We start from the raw sequence: 23,240 nt of genomic DNA on the forward strand, positions 1-23,240 counted from the left end.
ATTCACAAATCTGGGTCAGCTTCTTCAAATAACCTTTGCCTGGAAATATATTTCAGGTTAGATGTGGCCAAAAATGTTAGTGAAAAAATGTTATTTCTTTTTCTTTTCCACTGCAGTGGTTAGGACATGGACCCAAAATGTGGGTACACTTTCCACTTCCACCTGGCTGTACTTAGGCCTCTCCCACTGCTATGTTCACATTAAATTTTTTCATTTTTCAGGGGGATCTGGTTAATAAGTATGGGAAAACAGGGAAATTAAACAGCAACGAGCTTTTATTTTCAGTTGTGTTCCAGGGGATGCTGATTTTGCTTTACTCAAATCGAGACTTTCAGAAGTATTTTCACTTCATTTCCCATAGCTTTGTGTTATTTTTTTTCCTCTCTACAAACTATTTTTAGTTTAAAAGTGACTGTGTGTAAGAGATAAAGGAGCTGATATGGATAGTAACGCTGTGATTTATAAGCAGGGACAGGATAAGATGGGGTCCTTCCTGGATGGAAGCAGCCAGGGGAGGTATGTGTGTGCTCCATGTAGCCGGTATAGTTTTGATGAACATCCTGCCCGAAGAATAAGCTACCTCAGTTGCCTCTGAGGCTACATCATGAAAAGTCTTACCTGATAGGAAAGATTGGGAGGCTGGAATGGTAGAACAGAGACAGGAGCTTGCAGGCCCCTTGGAGGCTTGTGGCGTTCCCAGGTGGAGAGTGAAAAGAGGTAGCTGGAGATGCCAGGGAAGGGGGCACGATGGATGCTTTAGAAATGTGGTGGGAGATTAAAAGACGGATCATGTGTCCTGGGGGGAAGAAAGCAATGGAGCAAGAAACAGGTTTGAATCACGTGGGCAAGGTAAATGGATGTATAAATACAGGAAAACTGTAGCCAGGTAGTCTAAATTCACTTAATAAATCATTTCAGACTGTATTTATTTTGTGGTTTGCTATTAGTTCCATGTTTTTTACCTCCAGAGGGGATTTTGAATACTCAGAAATATATTGAGATGATGTTGCATAGTATACAATAGTAGACCCTGCGAAAGAACTCTGATACTGTATTAAAAGACTTTCATTTAGTATGGAAGAGTGAAGAACTTTAAAGAAAGGAGTTGTTATGGATTTAGCTTTGACTACTGGTGAAGATGTAAAACCAAGCTCTTAAAGACACCATAGAGTTGATAAATGTCTGAATTCTGGCTGTTATTAAGGCCACACTTAAAGGGACTTCCGCCCTGTCATCAATGACAATTTTATGCAGTTCGCTACCATGGGCCGCACAGTGTCGGATAATTTTGCCTGGGCATGTCTGGAAGGTATTCCTGTATGACCTCTCTTGCAAAAGGCTGCTGTGCCACTTCCCTCCTTACCGTATCAATTATCCACACACAGAGAGGCTGAAAATTAGAAGGAAATAAAAGCAACCTGTTCACAGTCTCTTAAAGAACAGCTCAGGTGATGCAGCCTTTCTTATGTTAAGCAAAGCTGTGGCACAGGGGAAAAATTGTACCTGTTTATGTTTAAGAATCAGATTTTCCAATTGGAAGATTGGGAAGAAAAACACAAGCCCCATCTGATTATTCTGTTACTTAGTCTATCTAGAACTTATGCATTTTGGACAAAATGTATTCATAACCTTTGGCGGTCCTTGCTGATTCCTGTTAGTAAAGAACCATAAACAATCTCCCCAGCTGTGAAAGTAAATGGTGTAAATTGCCAGTTTACACCACCATAACCAACTCTATAGCTTGTATAATATTTATGGAAATAGCTCTTTTCCTAAGCTCACAGACAGCGACCTCGCCTAACACATCTGTGTAACAGATATCGGTGTGTAAGTAATGTGTAACTGATATAGAAGAATTCATAATCCTATCCATTGCCTAATATAGTATTTGAAGCAGTATTGTTTCTCTTACTCATTTTTCTGCTTCTAGCTGTACAGTCACAATTTATTTTCCCCTATAGTCACCGCCTAGTTTGTTTCTAGCTGGATGTAGCAGTTCATGGTCCACTGATCTGGGAGGAATTTTTAACATAAACGGGTGACTTGACAGTTGTATTTAAGTCTTAATAACAGAACAAAACACCACCAGTGAATCAGGGTTTGTCTTCTCTTTCTTTACAGCGCACAAGCAGCTTTGGAAGCTTTGACCGTTTCAGGCATCACTCAATATCAAAGACAGATGATTCACCTGAGGTCTGTATAACACAAAGTTTTACTTCTGTGCACTTTCCCACGACAGTTATGCAAAAACATTGGGAAGCTACTGTGTAAATTTTACACTGGTGAGAACTTTGTGTACCTGGATCTGTCTGGGTGATTGAGTCCTTCCCAAAATGAACAAGAGAATCACACCTAAACTTGGGTACTTTAATGTACAGCTTTTCAAAAAGACAAAAGTGCGCTTAAGGTTGGTGCATGCCAAAGCAACTGGCACGTGTGTGACACCCACAGATGTGTCATTGAAGACACCTGCAAAAATCACTTCAATTCTTATTTGTATTAAGAAAAATAAGCAAAGGGAATCAACATTTTCCAGCATAAAATATATTTTCTTTTCTACAGTGGTGTGTTACAAACTTGTTTAGGTACAATTCCCCAGGAAAATGGTTATGACTGACTTTTGTCATCCTAACTGAATTGTTGTCCTTAATATTTCCCTGTACTTCCTATTCCACTACACTGAATTTCATTTTCATGGTGAGCTGTTGCTTTCTTTTTTATTTCAAATCAGATACCTGAATTGGAGACTATAAGTGACATTGGAGATGCCATACAAACTAAAGCAGCAAATAATGGAGGAAGTTTGGGCAAGAAGATGAGAGCCATTTCCCTTACCATGAAGAAAAAGATGGGTAAAAAGTACATCAAGGCAGTCTCTGAGGAGATGGTAAATATGGCTTAAGGATCTCATTTTTGCTGATAATACATGTGAAGTGAAAATGTTATGTGAATTTTTCCTGTTCATGTTTCAAACAGCTATTAGTTATGAGAAGCCACAAAAACATGGTTACACATACTCAAAACAGCTTTTACTACGTACCTTTTCTTTTCTGTGCATGATAATGCACACACTCATGCACGTACACAATTAAAGCATCACACAGGCCCAAGTTAGACATAGGAGTTTTACATCATCAAATTTTGCTTTGACATTAAGAAGCATTTCGATAAGCATCACAAAAAAATCTCCTGATGTGGACACAAGGGAGTATCAGATGAACCCCATCAGTAGTCTGATACTCACCCTGTACAAACTGCTTCATTAGAAGAATTTATCTTTCAATACAAGAATTATTTCCAAAGTCCATTTTGTAAAGGTCAGTCAGCATCCTATCCTAGAGCGTGACAAATCATATGCCTTATCTGCTTTTACCTCATCTAATCTCAGTGAACCTATCTTTATTAAACATAAAAGAAAAGTTTCACATGCTGCAACACTGTTTTCTCTATATCTTGTGTCAGTGAGTTCCAAATTTTAAAACACATGGAAAAAGGACTTGTCATACCTAACCATCCTGAAAAAATCTAGCTAGTTTGCATCCTAGCTCACATTTGTCAGTATCAAATAACTAGGGAAAATAAGAAACTTTGTAAGTAGAAAATAGTATTTCACAGGATACCTTTGATAGTTTTTGGAGGTCAAAGACAAGAATATCTATTTCATTAGATAAGTTTGCCTTTTTTACTAAAATTCAGGAAGTTGCAATCCACTATTTTTGTATTATAAGAAAGAAGAATCAGAATTTCAACATTTATCTTCTGTACCTTTACAGCAACTATTCACGTGACAGAAATTCAATTAATTATCTGGTTGGACACACATGTAGTGTGATCTTCATTCCTGCAGGAGATGATGACAATCAGTATGGGTGCGCTGGTTAATCTATGGGTTGTGGTGCCAACTGGTGTGACAATCATAAAATCACAGAATGGTTTGGGGTGGAAGGGACCTTTAAGGATCATCTAGTTCCAACCCCTCTGCCATGGGCAGGGACACCTTCCACTAGACCAAGTTGCTCAGAACTTTGTTCAACCTGACCTTGACTGTTTCCAGGGATGGGGCATCTAGCACCTCCTTGGACAACCTGTTCCAGTGCTTTACCACTCTCACCATAAAAAATTTCTTCCTTATATCTTATTTAAATCTACTCTTTTTCAGTAAAAACCCATTAGCTCTTGTCCTGTTGCAACAGGCCCTGTTAAAGTTTCTTCCCATCTTTCTTATAAGCCTTCTTTAAGTACTGAAAGGCTGAAGTAAGGTCTCCCTGGAGCCTTCATTTCTTCAGGCCAACTCTCTCAGCCTGTTCTCACAGGGGAGGTGGTCCAGCACTCTGATCATTTTTGTGGCCCTCCTTTAGACCCACTCCGACAGGCCAATGTCTTTCCTCTGCTGAGGGCTCCTGACCCAGATGCAGTACTCCAGGTGGGTTCTCCCCAGGGTGAAGTAGAAGGGAAGAATCACATCCCTTGACCTGCTGGTCACTCTTCTCTTGATGCAGCTTAGGACACAGTTGGCCTTCTGGGTTGCAAGTGCACACTGATGGCTCATGTCCAGTGATTCATCCACCAAGCACCGTCCTTGTTGAAAACCAATGAAGCCTTTCATTTCAATGCTATGTTTTATTTGTACTTGTAAGGGTCTCTACTTCATAAACATGCTGTCATCTTTGCTTGACTTCATCAGTCAACTGATGCATAATTAACATTTCCCCAAATATGACGTAACATCCTAAGTACTGCAAGATTCTTCCTGTGCATCAGAATATCACACACATTGACAATGTGATGAAATCCACTGAAAAAATTCCTTCCTTTGAAAACTCATAATTTCATTTAGCTGTTACATCATGCCTAACTTACCTGTTACTGAAATATGGATCTTATTGTTTTGAATTCCTTAATTGTGTGAGCTGAGATTCCTGTGGATAAGATGAGATTCCTGAGGTGATTTAATGTTATAAACTCAAGGGGCCACGTGACTATTAAATTTTGTGAGAGAAACATGCATCTGTTAATTTGGAAATGCACTGCATCTTGGGGCCAGTGGGTAGGTCGGGCAATGTAGTGAGCACAGTGCTAGAACATACCGATGCTGTACATGCCTGTAATCTTCTGAATGTCCTGTCTGGGGTGCCAGCCTGCTGCCAAGCACCCATGATTTTCAGAAGTTCAACACAAAACACAGTGGCCTCAACTAGCACTTCATATTGTGCTTTCACAATTAAACTTTACACTTCCTCCTTAGAGACAATCAGAAAAAAACCAACTTATCTGGCTATCTGTGAATTTCCCATTACAAGCCTTTGTCGCTGCTGTGGTATATCGCAGTCTTCTGACATGGAGAATCAGTTTAGCTGCTTGAGCAAGAGTGGAATAAAGTGATTGTGGCTGAGAGGAGACAGGGGATTTCTCCAAGATCATAAGCATCCCCACTAGCAAGTGGTGGTGCTGGGCATCCTCAGTATCAGGCATCAGCTTCTAAAATGCTTTCTCTTTTGGAGTGATTCTTAATAAAATATAATGATGATTTAATTTTCAATGATAATTTAAAATTAAAAAACAGATGTTTGTCTAAAACACATCTCTTGGTGGTTAACATCTGATTTTTGTGTTACAGAACGAAGAAGGAAAAGATGACAGTGATCCTGGTGGTGGAATACACACTGAGAAGGTCTCCCTAAAAGCCAGTGACTCTATGGAAAGTCTCTATAGTCTGAACAGTGGCCAGAGCTCATCTAGTAAGTACAAGATATCCATACTTCTTATTCAGTCACTGGATCAATATTGTTATTGTTTAAGTCTGACGTATCAGAGCTAGTGATCAAAGATGTGATAGTGGAGAGTTCTTCAGTCTGGCAGACAAAAGTATAATTTGATTAAATGTCTGGCAGGTAGGGTAGATATACCTCTCTCCAAATGTAAGCTGTGTTTTTAAGAGTGAAAATATTAAATGGGGTAAAATAATAACATAGATTATAGGAGATTTTGCTTGTATATATGCCATAAAGTTTTTTGGGGCTATCACTGCTACGGTGCAGGCATAGGGTTGCAGTCACTGGGTACAGGCACACAAGCATCCTCTCTGGAGTAGTCACTGTAAGTTCATTCTTTGCCTTGCAGATGTGAGATGCACAAAGTGAGAGGGATCTCTGAGATAATGGGTGATTGGGGTCTGACCTGATGGCTTCAGGTCATGATGAAGAGAGATACAACCTGCTTCTCCACAAACACACTGAAAACCATTCCCCAGCCAGAGGGCAGATGGATCTCTGATGAGAAGTGGATTCTGACTCCACCTATCTATCTGCTGCTCTGCTGTGGGCATTTGCTGGGCAGGAGGCCACAGCTGTCCATGATGACACTGTTGTGCTACCACTGCAGGCACCACGGGGGGTGCCTAAGTGGGCACTTCAGTGGCAGTCCAGACCATTTTCACTTAGTAGTTAATCTGGCCCTGAGACAGAGCTGTGCACTTAAGCAATCACCTCAAACAAAACTATTTCTATGATCATTTTCTATGATGTGATTTGTGAAAATCGTATATGTGAGTTTACTTCCAACACACTGCTGCTGTTATCTAAAAACATATTTGGATGGGATATTGCAGAGCTTTCTCAAATTTGCTTGAATTACTGTGCCGATATTTTATTGCTCAACTTGGATAAAATGACAGGCAGAAATGTTGATAAGATTAAAATTTGTCTCTGCAATGCAGGTTCCTTTGATGTTTCAGCTAGCTCTGTAATGAAATAACATAATTTCTACAGTACTTGTTTTCATTTCTCTGAATAAACAGGAGAAGTTCAGCAGAATTAATTCTCTAAATTGCATTTTTAGAGTACATTTTATTAATCTGCAGAGGTAATATTTCAAAAACTCTGTAAGTAAAATGTGTAGTCTATTAGTATCATCACCAGAAAAAGATTATTGTAGGCAAGATGTTAATGAAAGCTCTCCTATGTATTTTCTATAGTCTCTTGTAGTATGCTTTTTATTGAATGTATTTTTCCTGGTATGTGTCAAAACACACACAGTGCATTCTTTCTCCAATTCTGTACTTTTGAACACTTTTCTCTCAGCTGCTGTGCAGAATTACATGTCTGGGCATTTGGTGCAGGACATCTCAACTTGTCTCTCTTTAAGGCGGAGTGACCAGCTGCTCGGATGGAACAAGCAACAGGGACAGCCTCCGACTTGATGATGAAGTCCCTTACAGTGGGCCCTTCTGTGGTCGAGCCAAAGTTCACACCGATTTCACACCAAGTCCTTATGACACCGATTCTCTGAAAATTAAGGTAAGACAACTACCAGGATTTCTTTTTTTCCAGTAAGAATGCCAAGGGGACATTTCTTACATGTGAAGAATTTTTACTAATGAATTTTTAACTGTTCAGCACAGGTAGCACTCTAAAAGCAAGACCAATCTGGTTTTGCAATGTTTCTATATGGAATTAGTTCAGACAATGCTGCAAAGCCAATGTCTGCTAATGGCTTTTTAAAGCAAAGACTTCAAGTAGGTACCTCATCACGGCATCTACCTGGATAGCATGGCTTTCCTCAGAGTAAAATACATGTTGCTTCCCACAGAGGAGGAGGTGAAGACAGGAAAAACGTGAGTCTCATGGGATGTGAAGTTGCCTCCCCAGCTTTTTCAATTACGGCTAGATATATCAAAAACTCAGTTGGACTCCTTGCTTTTAATGGAAACAGTTAATCTTTCCCTTAAGTCTTTCTTTAAGCACACCTTTGAACCATCAATTTTCTCTGGCCCTGGAAGGAGTGTTCAGCCTGTGTGAGTGAGAAAAAGGGGATCCAGACCTGGGCCCAGCTGGGCATTAATAAAAAGCTCATCCCTTTTCTTCTCCTTCCATGCACAGATACATTCAATATCATCATCCTTCAGACTACTCATGTCTGTAATCTGGACCTCTTTCTTCTCCCTCTTTGTAAACACCTTCATACCCAGACTATATTCACACTTCAGCATCTTTTCTTCTTCTTCATAGCCTCTTCCTTTTGTCAAAATCCTCACCTGTATCTCACTGCAGTATCTCCCTCCTCCTCTCTGGCCTGCATTACAGCCATTGCTCTACCAGCACTTGCAGTCTTCATCACTTGCCCTCCACTCCTAGGGCACTTCTTTCTAAACTGTTTAACTGGTCATGGAATGGCAAACATCTGCTGGCTCACACAGGTTCATTTTTTAGTCATGGGGGATGTATATTTTAGAATTATAAACTAATACTTAGGGTTGAAATCCCCTAAATCGATCTCACAAAATTTCAGTGCCCTGAAGTGTGCCTGCAACTTGGGGTAGAGCCACAGCCTAATCCTGGTCTGCATCCACCACTGAAGTTCCTGAGCCTCCCTGAGTGTGTAGAATAATATGCGTGCTTATAGAGCTTTAAACAGATGTTTGTTTAGTTTCCGTTTCTAATGTGCTTGTAGCTCTAAGCTCCATACTCTTAACAAAACTAGGGCACTGTTACACAGTCAATTTCATACTTGGGTTTATACCAAAACTGGGCTGACTGCTTTACTTGCAGTTTCTTGACCAGTCCAGAAAAGATTCAAAAGTCTTGGAGTTGTTAACAGATATTTTAACAAACTGAGTTTGATTTTTAACTTTTTAACAGAATGTCAGATAAAGGGTGCACATGGGGATTTGTTCAACAACTCTTTAAAGACTTTCCACATTTTTTTTATGTTCTGAGCTACCTGTCCAGAGAGAGGACTCAATTCTGAGGTCATGGGAGCAAGTTGTGTTGGGGGTATGACTTACAAGGGAGCCTTTTTGCTATGAGAATTACTCAGAGTGTCTGTTCTGCTGAGCTGAGACCTTGGTTTCCGCAGTGTGGCTGTGAACACCTTTACCAAAAAGTCCTCTTGAAGTAGCTGTGTTGTCAGCCTTTTTTGCACTCACATTTGTGAGTGGACACACAAGTGTGAAGGGCTAAGTCCTTTAGTTCTGTCTGCTAAGCCATTGTCCACTGTTTTCTCAGTCAGTTGTGTTAATAACAGTGGTAAAATTTGTCAGTCCTTTGGGAAGAACTGACAGGACAATATTAAGAGAATTAATTAAGATATTGAGAAATGTAGACAGTGTTTTTTACTGTAAAATGGGCAAGACTTCGCCATTCATTTAGCTCAGCTATTGGTTTTTGAAGACCCTTTAGATGCTGGATAATAAGATTATTGTACAAATGTTTTGGCACATATTTGGAAAATAACCTCACAGTGTACCTTGCTTTTTGCCAAAGCTATGCCCATTATCCCCAGCAGAAGTTGATTAGTGATGCAACCCTATTCCCCTTCAGTGGAGATAAGGATCAATTTCATTTTCTGTAGTCACTTTGCTGCATTTTTATAAAAGCAAATAAGCTAAATCTAGTTAATTTTAAAAAGTTACTTTGCACTGACTAGTTAGGATTCTGTGCTGTCTGTGCTGGTTTTGGCCTATAGAGGAAAAGCTTCATATAACGAACCCAATGTGTAATCAGCAATGTGCTCTTTTTTATTGTTCTAGAAAGGAGACATTATAGATATCATCTGCAAAACCCCCATGGGCATATGGACAGGCATGCTAAACAACAAAGTAGGAAACTTCAAGTTCATTTATGTGGATATTATCTTGGAAGAAGAAGCTGCACCCAGAAAGATAAAGCCGCACAGAGGAAGCAAAAGGACCAAACCAAAAACACTGCAAGAACTTCTGGATTGTGTCCACTTGCAGGTCAGGCAATGCATTTCCCAGCTGTGTTTCAAATGTTTCATTTCTGTGCTCCCGGGTCTGGGTGTCATTTACAGGCAGAAGTAGAAAGGCAGTTTTCAGCAGTTTTGATGTCAGCAAAGCAAAGCAGTTTCATGTCTGTATTGTATCTGATGCTGAGTGGTTGATAAAGCTTCATTTTACCACAACATTTGGTTAGGCTAAGAGACTCCATGCAAAGAGGTACAGTGGTGACCTGTCAATTCGCCGTAACCAGACTGCAACTGTGTGCCTAAGGGTAGGGGGTTTGTGACTGTGGACACCTCAGGGACAGGACTGCAGTCTGACTCCAGCATCCACGCTTAGAATTTGGCTTTCTAATTTCTTGTGATCTTTAGGAAGCAATAGTTTTTTTGCACTGTGCTCGTGTTGTGCTTCTCTCCCTCTCTGCAACCCTAGTTCTTGACTAAGTGTCAACGCATAATTAGGTCATGATTTACCAGTAACATTTTTAATAACAGTTATTGTTCTGGTGCTGATGAAAACACTCCTTTCCCTGGAGTATATGCAGAGTTTCATACAGATCAAGGGGGACCATGTGTGACAGCATGGCTGAGGGCTCAACTCCTCACCCTTGCTCCTATCTAAGGGCTCCTTCTGCTCAAAGGCAGAGGACACCCTTCCTCAGAGGCCCTGCCGGCCCCAGCATGGGAGGTGTTTATGGGGTGACCCACAGAAGTCCAGCAGGTTCAATAATTTCTGGAAGAGCTCTGTTGTGGCTGCTGGACTTCAGTAGGCAACTCAGACACAGATGTCAGGATAGTCAGGAGGACCCCCAGGCATCTCTGCCTCTGTCCTCTCTCACTCTCCAGCTTAGGATTTATGCCGAAGGCAGGTCAATCACACTGGAGAGTGGAGCCCATTTCAACCTGACAAAAAAGTAAATGGGAAATTGTGCCTACTCCTCTACTAAGCATGGTGCTTGTTTACATGACAGGATTTGCTTGTTTCTTTTTGTAGGAATATGCCTCAACCCTCTTGCTAAATGGTTATGAAACTCTAGAGGACTTAAAGGATCTACAGGAGAGTCACCTGATTGAATTAAATATTTCAAACCCAGAAGAAAGGGCAAGATTGTTATCAGCAATTGAAAATCTACAGGACTGTGACAGTAAGTGTTTAAGCTTTGTTAAGAGTCATGTGCAAGTTTTAATTGAAAAAACATTTAAAAAAATAGTGATTCTCATACTGATCTGTTATTTTTCTTTTATATATGAAACATAGAATTAGATGGTTTTCTTACTGGTTCAGATAGCAAACTGTACATCTTTTCTAGATATGTACGTGATTGCTATACTAGTTACACATGAATGATTTAAAATTTCTCATTTATAAGTCATAAACTACAGATTGGTAGGAACTATTGCTTTCGAATAGTCTTATTTAGGGCTGGGGAACCAACTCTCAGGGAGGTTAAGTGACTTCCCAAAAGTCATAAGGTCTGTGCAAGAGCAGAAAATAAAGCCTCCCAAACTCTGCACTAGTATCTTAACCAAGATAGAGCTTATTTCAAATAGGTACCATAAATAATTCTTTATTTTTTTAAACAACATTGTCCCAAAGAATACAATTTTTCCTTCCCTCACTTCATTCCACATTTAAATCCTTATCCATATCGGTTTCATTTATAGGAAGGTTTTCTAAAACAAAACAAAACAAAACAAACCCCACACCACCAAGTTAATAGCTGGTTTGCATTCTTTTCTCACAATGATTCTGACTCAGGTTTCTAGCGAGCTTCTGAAAGCTGATCATACAATGTGTATATGTATGTGTATCCATCACCATTATGTTTTCTGCATTTGTTCTTTTCACTGGGAGTTGAAAATCTGCGATACAGAACACCAAATACTCTTTTCATAATATTTTTGTGTTATTTCCAGCCTGACTTCTAATTTTAAACAATTTCTGTCAAGGTCCTAGAAACCTCAGCTAAACATCTACTTAATTAGACACTCAGACAAAACAGGAGATGTTTTCTACTTAATTAATATTTGTGCATACTCACCACTTAGCCTGAGCAAACATTTAATCAGCTGTGCACTTGCTGTTGAGAAGTATAGGAAAGAAAGAAAAGGAGACCTGGAAAAGCAATGGGTTTTTACATTTTATATGGGGGATATAAATATCACAATCAGAATGTATCAAATATAACAAAATATAGCTGGGATATTTTGATATATTTTTTTGTCAGCTGTCCACTTTTTCTCTTTTTGGTAGATAGGTCACTTTCCATTTTTCACTCAGCACGTGCACATACGTACGCACATATCTGCATGCACACGTATAACCCTGTGTACGTCAGGGCATTAATCTCTCCGGGTTTCTAAGAATGCCGTCGGCTACTTCCTCCATTCAGCTCTCCTTGCAGATGTTCTCTAATTTCCCTCTTCATGTCTTTGCTAACCTTTGTTTTGACTATTCATTTGGGGTTTTTTTCGGGACCCCATTTGTACATGTAGTCTTGCCTCTTCTTAGTCAGCTTCCAGGGAAATGTAAGATCTTGCAAACACACTGGAGGGGCATTTAAAGGGTTTTCTTTGCTCACCAGGATCAGTACTTCTTTCTGGTCTGTAGCTTTGTGAGATGGCAGGCTAGAAAAGAACTCTTGAAGGGCCCTCTGTGTAGAAGTAATGATTGAAAGAGTGAAACCAGGGAAAAAAAAAAAAATATTTCCTAATAACTATATTGCAGGGATATAGCTGGAGGTCATCTAGAAAAGCATTTATTTCCCCAGTTTGCCCTTACACAGAGTATACATATATTTGTGTGTATTTCTTGTTAACTAGTTTTGCTTCACTCTGCACCTTTTATTGTATATACTTTAATATATCAATATTTAACACAAAAAACAAAAAAAGCCATAGATTGTAATTTTGTAAACCTTTAGTGTAAAAAAAAAAAAAACCACACACCAAACCAGCACATTATGGGTTTTAACAGACCATGTGAGTGTCAAACTATTGTGAAGTATTGAGGATATGGTGTTCTATTTCTATTCCTTGTGTAACAAAAACATAGCAAGCAGCCTTAGACACCTAATGTTTTAGGAGATGGCATAAAGTTTTTCTCTTTTCTGAAGGTGTCTTAACACTTATTCCGCATACACCTGTGGAAAGATCAAGCCTAAAAAGGTCCTTACATGTCCCATACAATGAAAATTAATAAATTTACCTTAATTATCCAAAGAGGGCTCTTCCTAACTGGCAGCATGGGATTAAGACACTTCTCCAGGCAAAACAGTGTTCCTGATGTTATCTGTATAGTACCTTAATAGTTTAAATTCTTGTAATGGCTCTGGAAATAATAACATTAAATCTTATAAAGTGGCGCATGCTTCAAAATCAGTGATGACACTGTCGTCTTAGATCAGGAGGTGAAATGAGTATTTGCTTCACATCCACTTTAGATAGGTATAGCAAATCTTTCTAGTATTCATATTCAATAAAAAGATTTTACCAGAATTTATGAATACTCACAGGGACCAGAACCTAGACATCTTTATATACCATGCCAGCTATAAGCATTCGTTTAAGTCTAATTGAGTTTCATAAGACTCATATATATTTTAAGGTAAGCCATGCATAAATAATTTCCTGGTTTGGGATACTGTCTTGAATGAGGACTGAATCAAATCCTTGCCTTATCTGGTTGCCAAAGGTTCATAGCATCTGTCACGTGACTGGTGACAGAACCGAATTTAACAACTTGCTCTGAAAAGGAAGATACGAAAGACTAAAATTGATAGAAGCCATCTGTTAAGTCACTGTAACGAAAGACGGGGAGTCAAGATGATCTTGGGGATAAGCTCAGCATGAGTCTGACTTCATCTGAATCATTTGACCTCTTTGTCCTCACGTCAATCTGATTGGAAAATTGGGTTGAAAGACATGGGTGCTACTGTGAAAATGAATTCTGCATCTGAACTGAACTTTCCCTGGTCAATATATATATTTTTTTTTTCCCTAAATGGGCATGACTCTGTCCAGCATAAATGATTTTTTAATTAAAATTGATTTTTGCATTGCTTAGAAGTGAGCAGCATAATGACCCACAGCTACAAGGTAATCTGTTTACTGGCCAAGAGTATTCTAGAGAGAAATGCAGAACCCTTCCAGGTAAAAGTTCACTTTTTATGAGCTTTCTGAAAAAAAAATACTAAGGCCATAGACTATACTTACTGTTCTAAGCCCATCTTTCTCATAGAGCTTGGGAGACTTCCATGTCTTTGCATTACATTTGTGCTTCCATGAAGCATGTGCTTGATTAATGGATGGAGTCTCAGGTTTGGTCCAGAGTTGAAATGCAAGGGTTTCTGAGTTTTTGTGACCCTGCTATTATTCAGAACAGCCAAGTGCGCTGGAACATAGCCTCACTTTACTAGATTCTACTATAAATGTAGTAAAATGAGATTTAATATTTCCTTAATGTGATACCTGATATTGTGAAATGTCCAGATGTTTTTACAGGGCCTTTAATCTCTTTTTTTTTCCTTGGCTTTTTCTTGACATTTATTGTATATTATACCACATCATTGCTTCATGCCACATACCTGTGACTATAGAATTCATATTGCAGAATGAACAGGTATTGAGCTTTTTAACCAAAACACCTGAAGCAATAGTTTCCACATTATACACTTCTTAAAGCCATCCAAAATGTAGGATTTCTGTCACTGAGAATTTTTTCATCTTATATTTGATTCAGACCTGAATTAATTTGAAAGGGAAAACTTTACTCATGTCACACCAGGAATTAGAAAATGTTATTTAGGAAATGCTACCACCACATAGTGCGTTTTAAACAAACTTTGCTTCCTGACGGTGCACTATCTTCTTTCTAGCTTTCCACAGGGTCCAGGCCCAAATCCATCATCTTCAAGTACTTCACATAGCAAGGCTATCCTAGAACTTCAAGGTCTTGTAAGCTCCTCATGACCTTCCCCAACCCTCCAGATCTCTTTTTAGATTTTCTATAAGTTAATCAGACCTATATATTTGGGACAAAATTATTGCTTTCCATGAATTCATGGCTGGGGAGGAAAAACCTGCTCTTTTTCATATTTCTTAATAGCTTTCCATTCTTCTCCCAGATGGTTTTTGGACAGGAGATGGATGTCTGTGCTTTTGTAGAATGCTATTTTTAAAGTGAAGTTGTAGCTGGATGGTTAATGACTAAAGTAATAAAAGAAGTTTGAAACTTTTTTCTTGACCACTTCCTAGGACACAGGTTTTTGTGTGTGCAAAATAGCTTTGATTCTCTTCTCTCTTACAATTATCTAAGCTCAGAGGTTCATTCCTGAAGTCCAGTAGGTTACATTAGTCCAAAGCTATCCTGAATTAAAAAAGAAATAGAGTTCATTGGATATGTGCCTACAGTTCATTATACAGATTAAAAAAAGGTGCATATGTGCTATTTGGGTGATAATATTTTATGCTTATCTCCCCAGATCCTCTTTCTTAGCTTATTTTTTATATTTAAGTGCCAGATCATACTCTAAATCCCACTGTCAGTACCAGATAAGGTTTGTTTCTTATTTATTGTACTTGGGCAGCAAGATAGCAGATAACTGTGGTCATGACTTTCAGTTCTCAGTTGCATTCCTAACGTGAGGACCTAGCATCACAAGAACATTTTTACACTGGACTGCCCCTTTAAGCATGTGGGATTACACAATATCATGCCAAGGTCAAACAGTGCTCAAAGACAATCTCCCATTCTGTACTGTGGTACAACTCATTAACCTGGACATAATATTTCCATACTTCCCAAGGAAGCTCATCCTTGCATGAGTATTAGTATTTTTCACCTTTTTTCAGGCACATCCGTTTACTTGCAGATTTTAGAGAAAAAAAGAAGCTGCTTGTTTCTATTTTCACCATAGAAACTTCTCTCACATCAGTTAAGTATCCCTCCCAGAAAAGCTGTGCCACTGACTTCAGTGAGTGCAATTTTTTAAATTCTATACCTGTAAATATCCACAAAAGGTTTACTGTTTTGAGTACTCCAAGTATTGCACATGTATGCAGGCCCACTTCAGGTTTCTCTCTGTCTTTTGCAGGGAGTACCATTTACTGCTTGAAAATGATCCTTTCTGATTTTGATGCTTTGTGATTTTTCATTTAATTTTAACACTTAGGTGGTCTAACTGGCGCAGGCACCACATACAGGTTGATTGGTGGCCTTCACGTGTAATTGGGAGATCTAACAGCAGATTTGAAGACACACTTTTTTCTACTTAGTTGCTGTACTGCACTGCTCAGCACATCACTGCTGCACCTTCCAAGGGGGCACACAACGGACTCAGCCTAAAGCATGGTGCTCCTACCCCGGTTCTCCTTTGGGGTAAACATGCATGAAGGCCAACTCTCAGAGGGCACACTCAGGAAGCATGGCTTGCTGCTGGGTGACCTTTCTCCCTCAAGACAAAATCCAGGCCTCCTGCCACTCATCTGGTTTAGACTGACAACCGCACGGGAGTCAGTGTGACCTCAGTACATTCATGAGCTGAACTGCCTTAAACCTAAGCTTAAAGTGTCTTCTTAATCAGGACTTTAAACTCATTAAAAAGGGAAAAAAGCGGGTGAAGGAAAAAAAGAGCTCTATACCTGCATTTGTCATGCACATCTGTCATTGAACAACAAATATTAATTTTAAAGATCTAAATAGCAAGGAAGATAAGTATGCATCACACATCTATGACCAAGGCTAAAGGCCTTAAATTTATTTTTTGGAAGCCTGAATATACTCCTACCGTCTAAAGTAGTATGACAATATTTGTGTCAAAATGATGCATATCTTGGGCTCTTCTGGCCATATCATAGACAACAGTGACTGAAAGCTATTTATCTTATATGAAACTGCTTTACTGTAGAAAAATGATAGGACTCCCATTTGTTGATAAGATAGTTATTTCTGATGATTCTGCAACATCTAACGGCAGTTTAATTTTATCAATTCCTGTTTCCTGTGCATTGTATCTTTCTTCTGATGTCCAAAAGATCAAGACAGAAAACTTACCTTTACTAATGTGAAACTTGAACATGTACATGTTAGAGGAAAGCATTAAATAGAACTGAATGTGAGACCCAAAAAATGAAATGATAAAAAACTGTAGTTTCTTTTCTCATAAAGCAACATCTAAAGTTGCATGCTATGTATATTTATAACACTCAGTATCCTGTTCATGTGGTTTAGTAGATGCTGCATAATATATAACGCTGCTTTAAAAAGAGGGGAAAAAAGGTCACAAAAGTTTTCTTTCAGTCTGTTCTTAAAAAATATGTGGGGTTGTTCATCAACCCTCTGCTCAAAATGAAAAATAGAAAATATAGTATTTTCATTGTCTGAATTACCTGAACATTTTTGGGTTTCAGTTTTCTATGTAAAAAATTCTTCTAGTGTTATGGGAAGAGACACAAGTTTTACATTTCCGTATGTTTTGTAAATAGAAATTTATTCTCCTAACGGGTCTAAATTCAGATTTTAGAAAATCTCAGTCCCAAGTTTGTTTGTGTCTTTCTCCCTGAAATGCAGAAGGGAAAGACATCTTTACAAAGGACTTTAGGATCTGTTTTCACATAGGAACGACTCAGATAATCACAACTAGTTGCAGGGCAGTAACACACTCACTGAAATGGCATTTTATTTTCAATATGCTAGTTTCTTGGTCTTCTTTCCATTGTAAAACAAACAAAGTGGATGAAGGTTCCTCTTTGACCTTCAAAATGTAAATAGGATTAACACTTTTAGGTCACTGCTTGCCAGGGCAGCAGATGATGCTAGAGAAGCTGATAAAAGTACCAGCAAGCAGCATTAGGCTGATGAGGGGATTACAGCGGGGGGCAGGGGAACCCTGTCGCAGCCACTCAGGAGGACTTCACCCAGCCATGGGCTGAGTTTCGCCAGCCCACAGTGACCAAGACCTGGGGCGTCTCCGTGCCAGTGGGATGGATTCGAGGGGCTAATGACACAGTTTAGACAAGGCTTTACTGGGGCATCTGTCATTGTTTGTGCTGAACTACTTCTGTTGCTACTAATAGCAGCAGTAATACCTTTCCTGGTGTAATGCCTTTTCGTAATTCCTTCCTGACTTAAATCAGAAATCAATTGGGCCCTACGTGATCAAATATTTTCCCTGCAAAGAGATAACATTTGACATGACAAACTATGTTCCGTAAGGTGAGAAGGAGATCAACCAGTTACATTTATCAATGAAACTTGATGAAAGGTGTACTCTTTCAAACAAGTGCAATTAACCATTAACTTATTTGGGAACAAGGTGGGACTTCTGGTCCTTGGAAAGTATTTAAAGTAATCAGATTTTTTTTTAATTACATAAGTTCATGCCTGTAGCCTATTAATGCAAAAATTATTGAGAAGTTGGATTATTTTCTTCAAAATCAGATTAGTTTATTAACTTAATTAAGCAACTGAATTAAACAGAATTAATCAGTCCAAACAAATCTTCAAGACTTCCATCAGGTCCTAGAAATGTTTTTCAATATATCAAAATACTTTAGGAAATAAGTTTATTGAAATCTCATACAATGAAGAAAGGTCCTGACTGTCCTGCTGCTGTTCCATTTCAGTATTTTCGGAGTGAAACATTTTGATTTTTAATTTCTAATTTATTCTTTGTTACACAATATAGCATAAGATATTTTCAAAATAATAACAAAAATTTTAAATCTTTCCCATGTCACCAAAGCTTGTAATTTACAACAACTGAAGCCAATGTCAGTACAAATTTTCCTGGTGGAAATTTTATACTTCTGGGATTCTACCCTGTAGCCAAACTAGTTTAATATAAAATCCTTCATGTATTAGGACTTCCATTCTGTCTGTACGTGAATTGAGAGAGCTTAAATCTGACTAAAGATTCGAAGCTAACTATTTAACCATGGAGTAACAGGTTAAGTGAAATAAGGGAACTTTCTTTGCAAAAGCAAAATACCATTTTTCTGAAGGGTTAAAATCTGACATAGAACTATGTTTCCTGAGAGATCTGTTCCTTACACTTTGGAATGCAAGCAACATTTTGAAGCAAAACTACGGTTACAGGAGGGCAATAAGGAAAAGTATGAAAGGGAAAGATTTTATGTTTTATAGCTTGTTTTCTGAAGAAATTTACTGTGAATACACATCATGTATTTCACAGACATAAAATATGAACACAAACTTTAACCATAAGTTATATTAGATTCATGATACACAAACATAACCTGTTGAGCATTTTTTCAAAGGTCAGTCGTCCTCAAGTTGCCGATTTCTGAGTTTGAATAGATTAGTCATACAGCATCTAAAAAAGGACTTCCTTCTGCAAGGGAACTTCCTTCTACTTAGTTTTGGAACAGTGTTCAAAAACCATACAGCAGGAGTTAGGCATCTTAGCTTTCTCTGAGGCCTTTTTGTTTTGGAAAATAACCTTTCGAGTATCAAGCAAAGCTTAGGAAGTTTCCATCAGCCACCCACATCCACTGAGAAATCCAGTGTCTTAGAAAGCCTGATTACCACATCTTCATGCTGAGCGCTGCTGAAGACCAGCACATCATTTCTCACTACACAGTGCACAGAGTAGGTAAACTGTGGGGGTCACAGTCGGAAGAGACAACATCTATAATGCGACATGTTAGAAACAAGGCACAGTAGGCTACGTGATTAATTGCACAAGCAGGCTCTGGAATATGTGAGCGAGGGAGGGGAAAAGCTGCCATCTCTACTGGGGCCGTGCTGACCACGCATGGTCACTGCTGCACCTGTGGACAGTCTGAAGGACTTCAGTCTAAAGGATGAGGCCAAAGTCTCCAGCATTCATCTCTGAGCAATATACTGCAGGATCAAAGCCAACCTCAACATCAGCTTAGAGGTTGTTATGCTCATGTAATGATGTATTTTTAGTTCTTTGATGCTGAGGTTTCTGTTTCTGAAAGGAAAAAGATATTAATCTAGTTGTGTATGTTACCAACCCTGTTTCTACAGTTCTTCAAGATCAGACATATTTCTATCTCAAACTCCTTCCCAGTATACTTATTTTGACATCTTTTTCTTCTTCTGTTCCTTCCAGTTGAACAACAGCAGACAAGTGAGGGTGGTCAAGAGACGCAGAGCTTCAGCACTCAACATGGCTTTGACAAATCACAGTTAAATGACTGCCCAAGAGATTCTGGATGTTATATCTCCTCGGAAAATTCAGATAATGGTAAAGAAGAATTAGACTCAGAAACCCTGTCTGACATGGTGCAGTCAATAACAATAGCTGAGTCAAACTGAATCAGTCCTGCTGCTTTTCTGCAGATTTTCAGAAAAGACAATCAGATTTGCTGTTATGATGGCATAGAAGCAGAACACAAAATATTCCAAACACCGAAAATCTACTTCTGTCTGATGTATAATGCTCTGGACTGTTTAATATGTGGACACTTGATAGCCAAATGCTAGCTGATAATAAGAATTTCTACTTTTCAGTAAATCCACAGACATTTCACTGAAAAAGTTCATAAATATGTATTTATAAATATTTGTACAGCAATTGCATTTTCTATAATTGGTTTAGGTAGTGGTACATAATTTGGACATGTACATTTCTGGAACTGTCCAAAATGTAAATATTGTACATATTTATTTTAAAAAGATACAGGTTATTCTCGCTGTCTCTATTTTCAGATGTGTTAGCTGATATTTGTACAGAACGTATTTTCATTGATACATCATTGTAATAAAAAGGTGGATATATTCACAGCCCACTTTGAAAAGAACCAAGTTAATTCTCATTGATATTAAAGTTGTTTCATACCATTCTTCTCCAAAACGGGCTCTAAAGTTGACTATCATTTCTTACACTTTATCTGGAGGAACAAAAGACCTGTCGTGTGAATCTGAATCAAGTTCTCTGTGTTCATTATCTTTTAGAGAACATAGCTATCTGAATGGCTTATGCACAGGCAAATTCTTTATTGTTACTTACCCACCAGCTGTCATTCTTCCCAAGCAGTATACAGAGAATGCAGGCTTGGAGCAAAGAAAATCAGTACCAATGCTCTGCTTTTATGTTCATTTTTTGTGAAGCTCTTGCCTTTTGTGTGTGAAGTTTGTTAATAGGGTATTTGTTTGTATACAAAACCTGGAAGCTAATATGGTTATTGTGAACTATTGTCTTTTATATGAGATTTTACTGTCATTTCCCACTATGTTTTGCACAGGAATACACATTTTAACTGCCTGTCTTGTTTTAGAGTACTTCCTTCAAAAATAAACAGAATCATGTGTTTGAGCCCTTTAAAAACTACTTGACTTTTAATGTGGTCATTACACTTCAAAGACTGCTCTGTTATAAGACTAACACAGTAAATGGCAACTCCACTGAGCATTTTTACCACACAAATAATCTATGGATCAAATCAATAGAGAAACTTTTTGCTCATCAATTAGTCACACAATTTTCATAATTTAGGGCATTTTGCATTTATGATACAAAGTTTCCACATATTGCTGACAGCTTGAAAGAAAACACCTTCAGAAGAGATGAAACATGGAAAGTTCCACCGCAAAAAAAGTATTTCTGAAGAAATACTGTAAACAAATGGAAAGCTTTTCTTGTTGTTACCCACCCCCCCACCACCCCATTGAAAAGCTTTCTGCAGTTTTCATGACCATTCATTGGCTTCTGCTGTCAGACTCCTAATACACATCTGCTTGAAGGCAGTAGTATAAAAACGGCAATTTTAGAACATTGAATTAACTAGATTTCAAAGATTTGGAGTAAATAAATTCTGCTTAGAAAAATAAGCAAGAATGGGAGATGCTAAGGTTTGGTTTTGGTTTTAATTTCCCTTTTATGCTGGCAACAGTCATTATCACTTGGCAGCAATGACCCCATGTTGCCAGGCATGGTGGGGATGCAAAATCTCTTGAAGGGGTGAAGTACATGACAGCTTGCATCAAACAGCTATATCCGTTTCTTAATTGTTTTCTAACCAGTAGTATGTCATGACACACTACTGACTTCACTTAATATGACTTCAATAACTTTTTCTGAAATAGTGTTGTTGGGTTGGCTTCTATCATCTCCTCAGTCTAGAGGACTAAACTCAGCTTGAATTCCTCTGACAGGCTTATCTTTTGGCTTTTGCGGCAGAGGGGCTTAGTCTTCAGGTTGTATCTATCTACACATCTGTGGAAGTGCTGAACCTGCAAAAATATGTTGAGGTAAGTTTAAATATGATTATGACTGTCAAGTAACGGCTAAGTTAGCTGGGTCAAGGACGAAAAACCAGACATGTACCCTGATACAAATGCACCAAGAAAAGTTTATTTACTTAGGTTTGCAAATGAAAATAGGCTGCCTTAACTAGTTACAGTGAGGGAGGCAAGGCTTTCAGCAGAGCAAAACACCCAGCAGCTGCGATCGTTTTACAGGAACCAAACCCTGCATAACTTGGACTGATGGCAAGAGGATAAAGGTGTAGGGTTAACTCATTGGTAACTATGGTCATGAGCTGTGGTTTGACCACTTCTGTCTCTAATCAGAAAGGCTTTGTCCAAAGGGCTTCTTGTTTAGAAAAATGTGTCAACTGAAAGCTTGTTCAAGACATCTGTAACTTCTTGTGAAGGCAGACAGATTAGATCGCAAACTGAGAAACTTCCGTTCTCTCAAGATATTCTGAGAAAAAGAATGAGGAAATTTCGTACCACAAAGAAAAAAAAAAAGCGTTTCCTACAAGAAGTATACCCAACCTTCTTTCATCTCTCAGTGGTCTTGTTAATCACACTGATCATGGATTAAACTGTTTGTAGTAGCACAAAGTCCTCCGACCGGCTTTAGGGCTGGATAATCTGCATAAAAGATAATTCTAGCAACTGTTGGAGAAAGTCTGGTGGAGAGCTGAGTGACTTTTGAGGAATCTTTAAACTGCCACAGAGACAGGGAAGAGAAGCAAGCAGCAGAGGTTTTGTTCCTCTCTGTCACTTGCTTACAGTGTCATGTCCCTTTTCATTTTTATTAACTTCACTCTGCAGTTAAGGAGGTTTGTAAGTCTCTTATTTCCAGATAACTGAGAGTTCACTGTTGCCTGCAGTTCCAAAGCATACAAAAAGATGCAAACCCAGACAGTAATAGTAGAGGGGAAGCCAACAAGGCTAGCCCGTACCAGCGGGGCTTTCCGCCACCTCAGAGGGCCGCAGTGCAGGTGCAGCAGGGGGGCTGGGGCTGCGGCACGGAGCTGGCTGCTAGCACATGCACTGCCGCTTGCCCGTGGCAGAAAGTCCGTGACTCGGAAAGACACAGGTGACCTGCATAAAAGTTCTGGTGATGGCAGGCACCCTTGTCCCCAGGGAAGAACTGCCTCTGGTCAAAGTTAACACTGCTTTGAGTAGCATTGCCTCATGCTCAGCCCCGTTTGACTGTCATTCATTGCCATTGCATTAAAGGAGAGGTGCTCTATTGTGTAAGAAGGTAGCAGGGTGCCAGACC

General features: G+C 38.9%; 1 protein-coding gene across 1 annotated transcript in view; it reads left to right on the forward strand.

Moving 5' to 3' along the window:
- SAMSN1 (SAM domain, SH3 domain and nuclear localization signals 1) overlaps positions 1 to 20,269 on the forward strand; it is a 35,737-nt gene extending 15,468 nt beyond the window's left edge. The window contains exons 2-8 of the mRNA XM_010154756.1: positions 2,122 to 2,193; positions 2,732 to 2,887; positions 5,618 to 5,738; positions 7,144 to 7,295; positions 9,527 to 9,733; positions 10,730 to 10,880; positions 19,836 to 20,269. Coding sequence (XP_010153058.1) covers positions 2,122 to 2,193; positions 2,732 to 2,887; positions 5,618 to 5,738; positions 7,144 to 7,295; positions 9,527 to 9,733; positions 10,730 to 10,880; positions 19,836 to 20,041 — 1,065 coding nt within the window. The 3' untranslated portion in view covers positions 20,042 to 20,269. The remainder of the gene's footprint in view (positions 1 to 2,121; positions 2,194 to 2,731; positions 2,888 to 5,617; positions 5,739 to 7,143; positions 7,296 to 9,526; positions 9,734 to 10,729; positions 10,881 to 19,835) is intronic.
- The last annotated feature ends 2,971 nt before the right edge of the window (positions 20,270 to 23,240 follow it).

Source organism: Eurypyga helias, unplaced genomic scaffold, assembly GCF_000690775.1.
Source record: "Eurypyga helias isolate BGI_N326 unplaced genomic scaffold, ASM69077v1 scaffold5967, whole genome shotgun sequence".
NCBI classification, from domain to species: Eukaryota; Metazoa; Chordata; class Aves; order Eurypygiformes; family Eurypygidae; genus Eurypyga; species Eurypyga helias.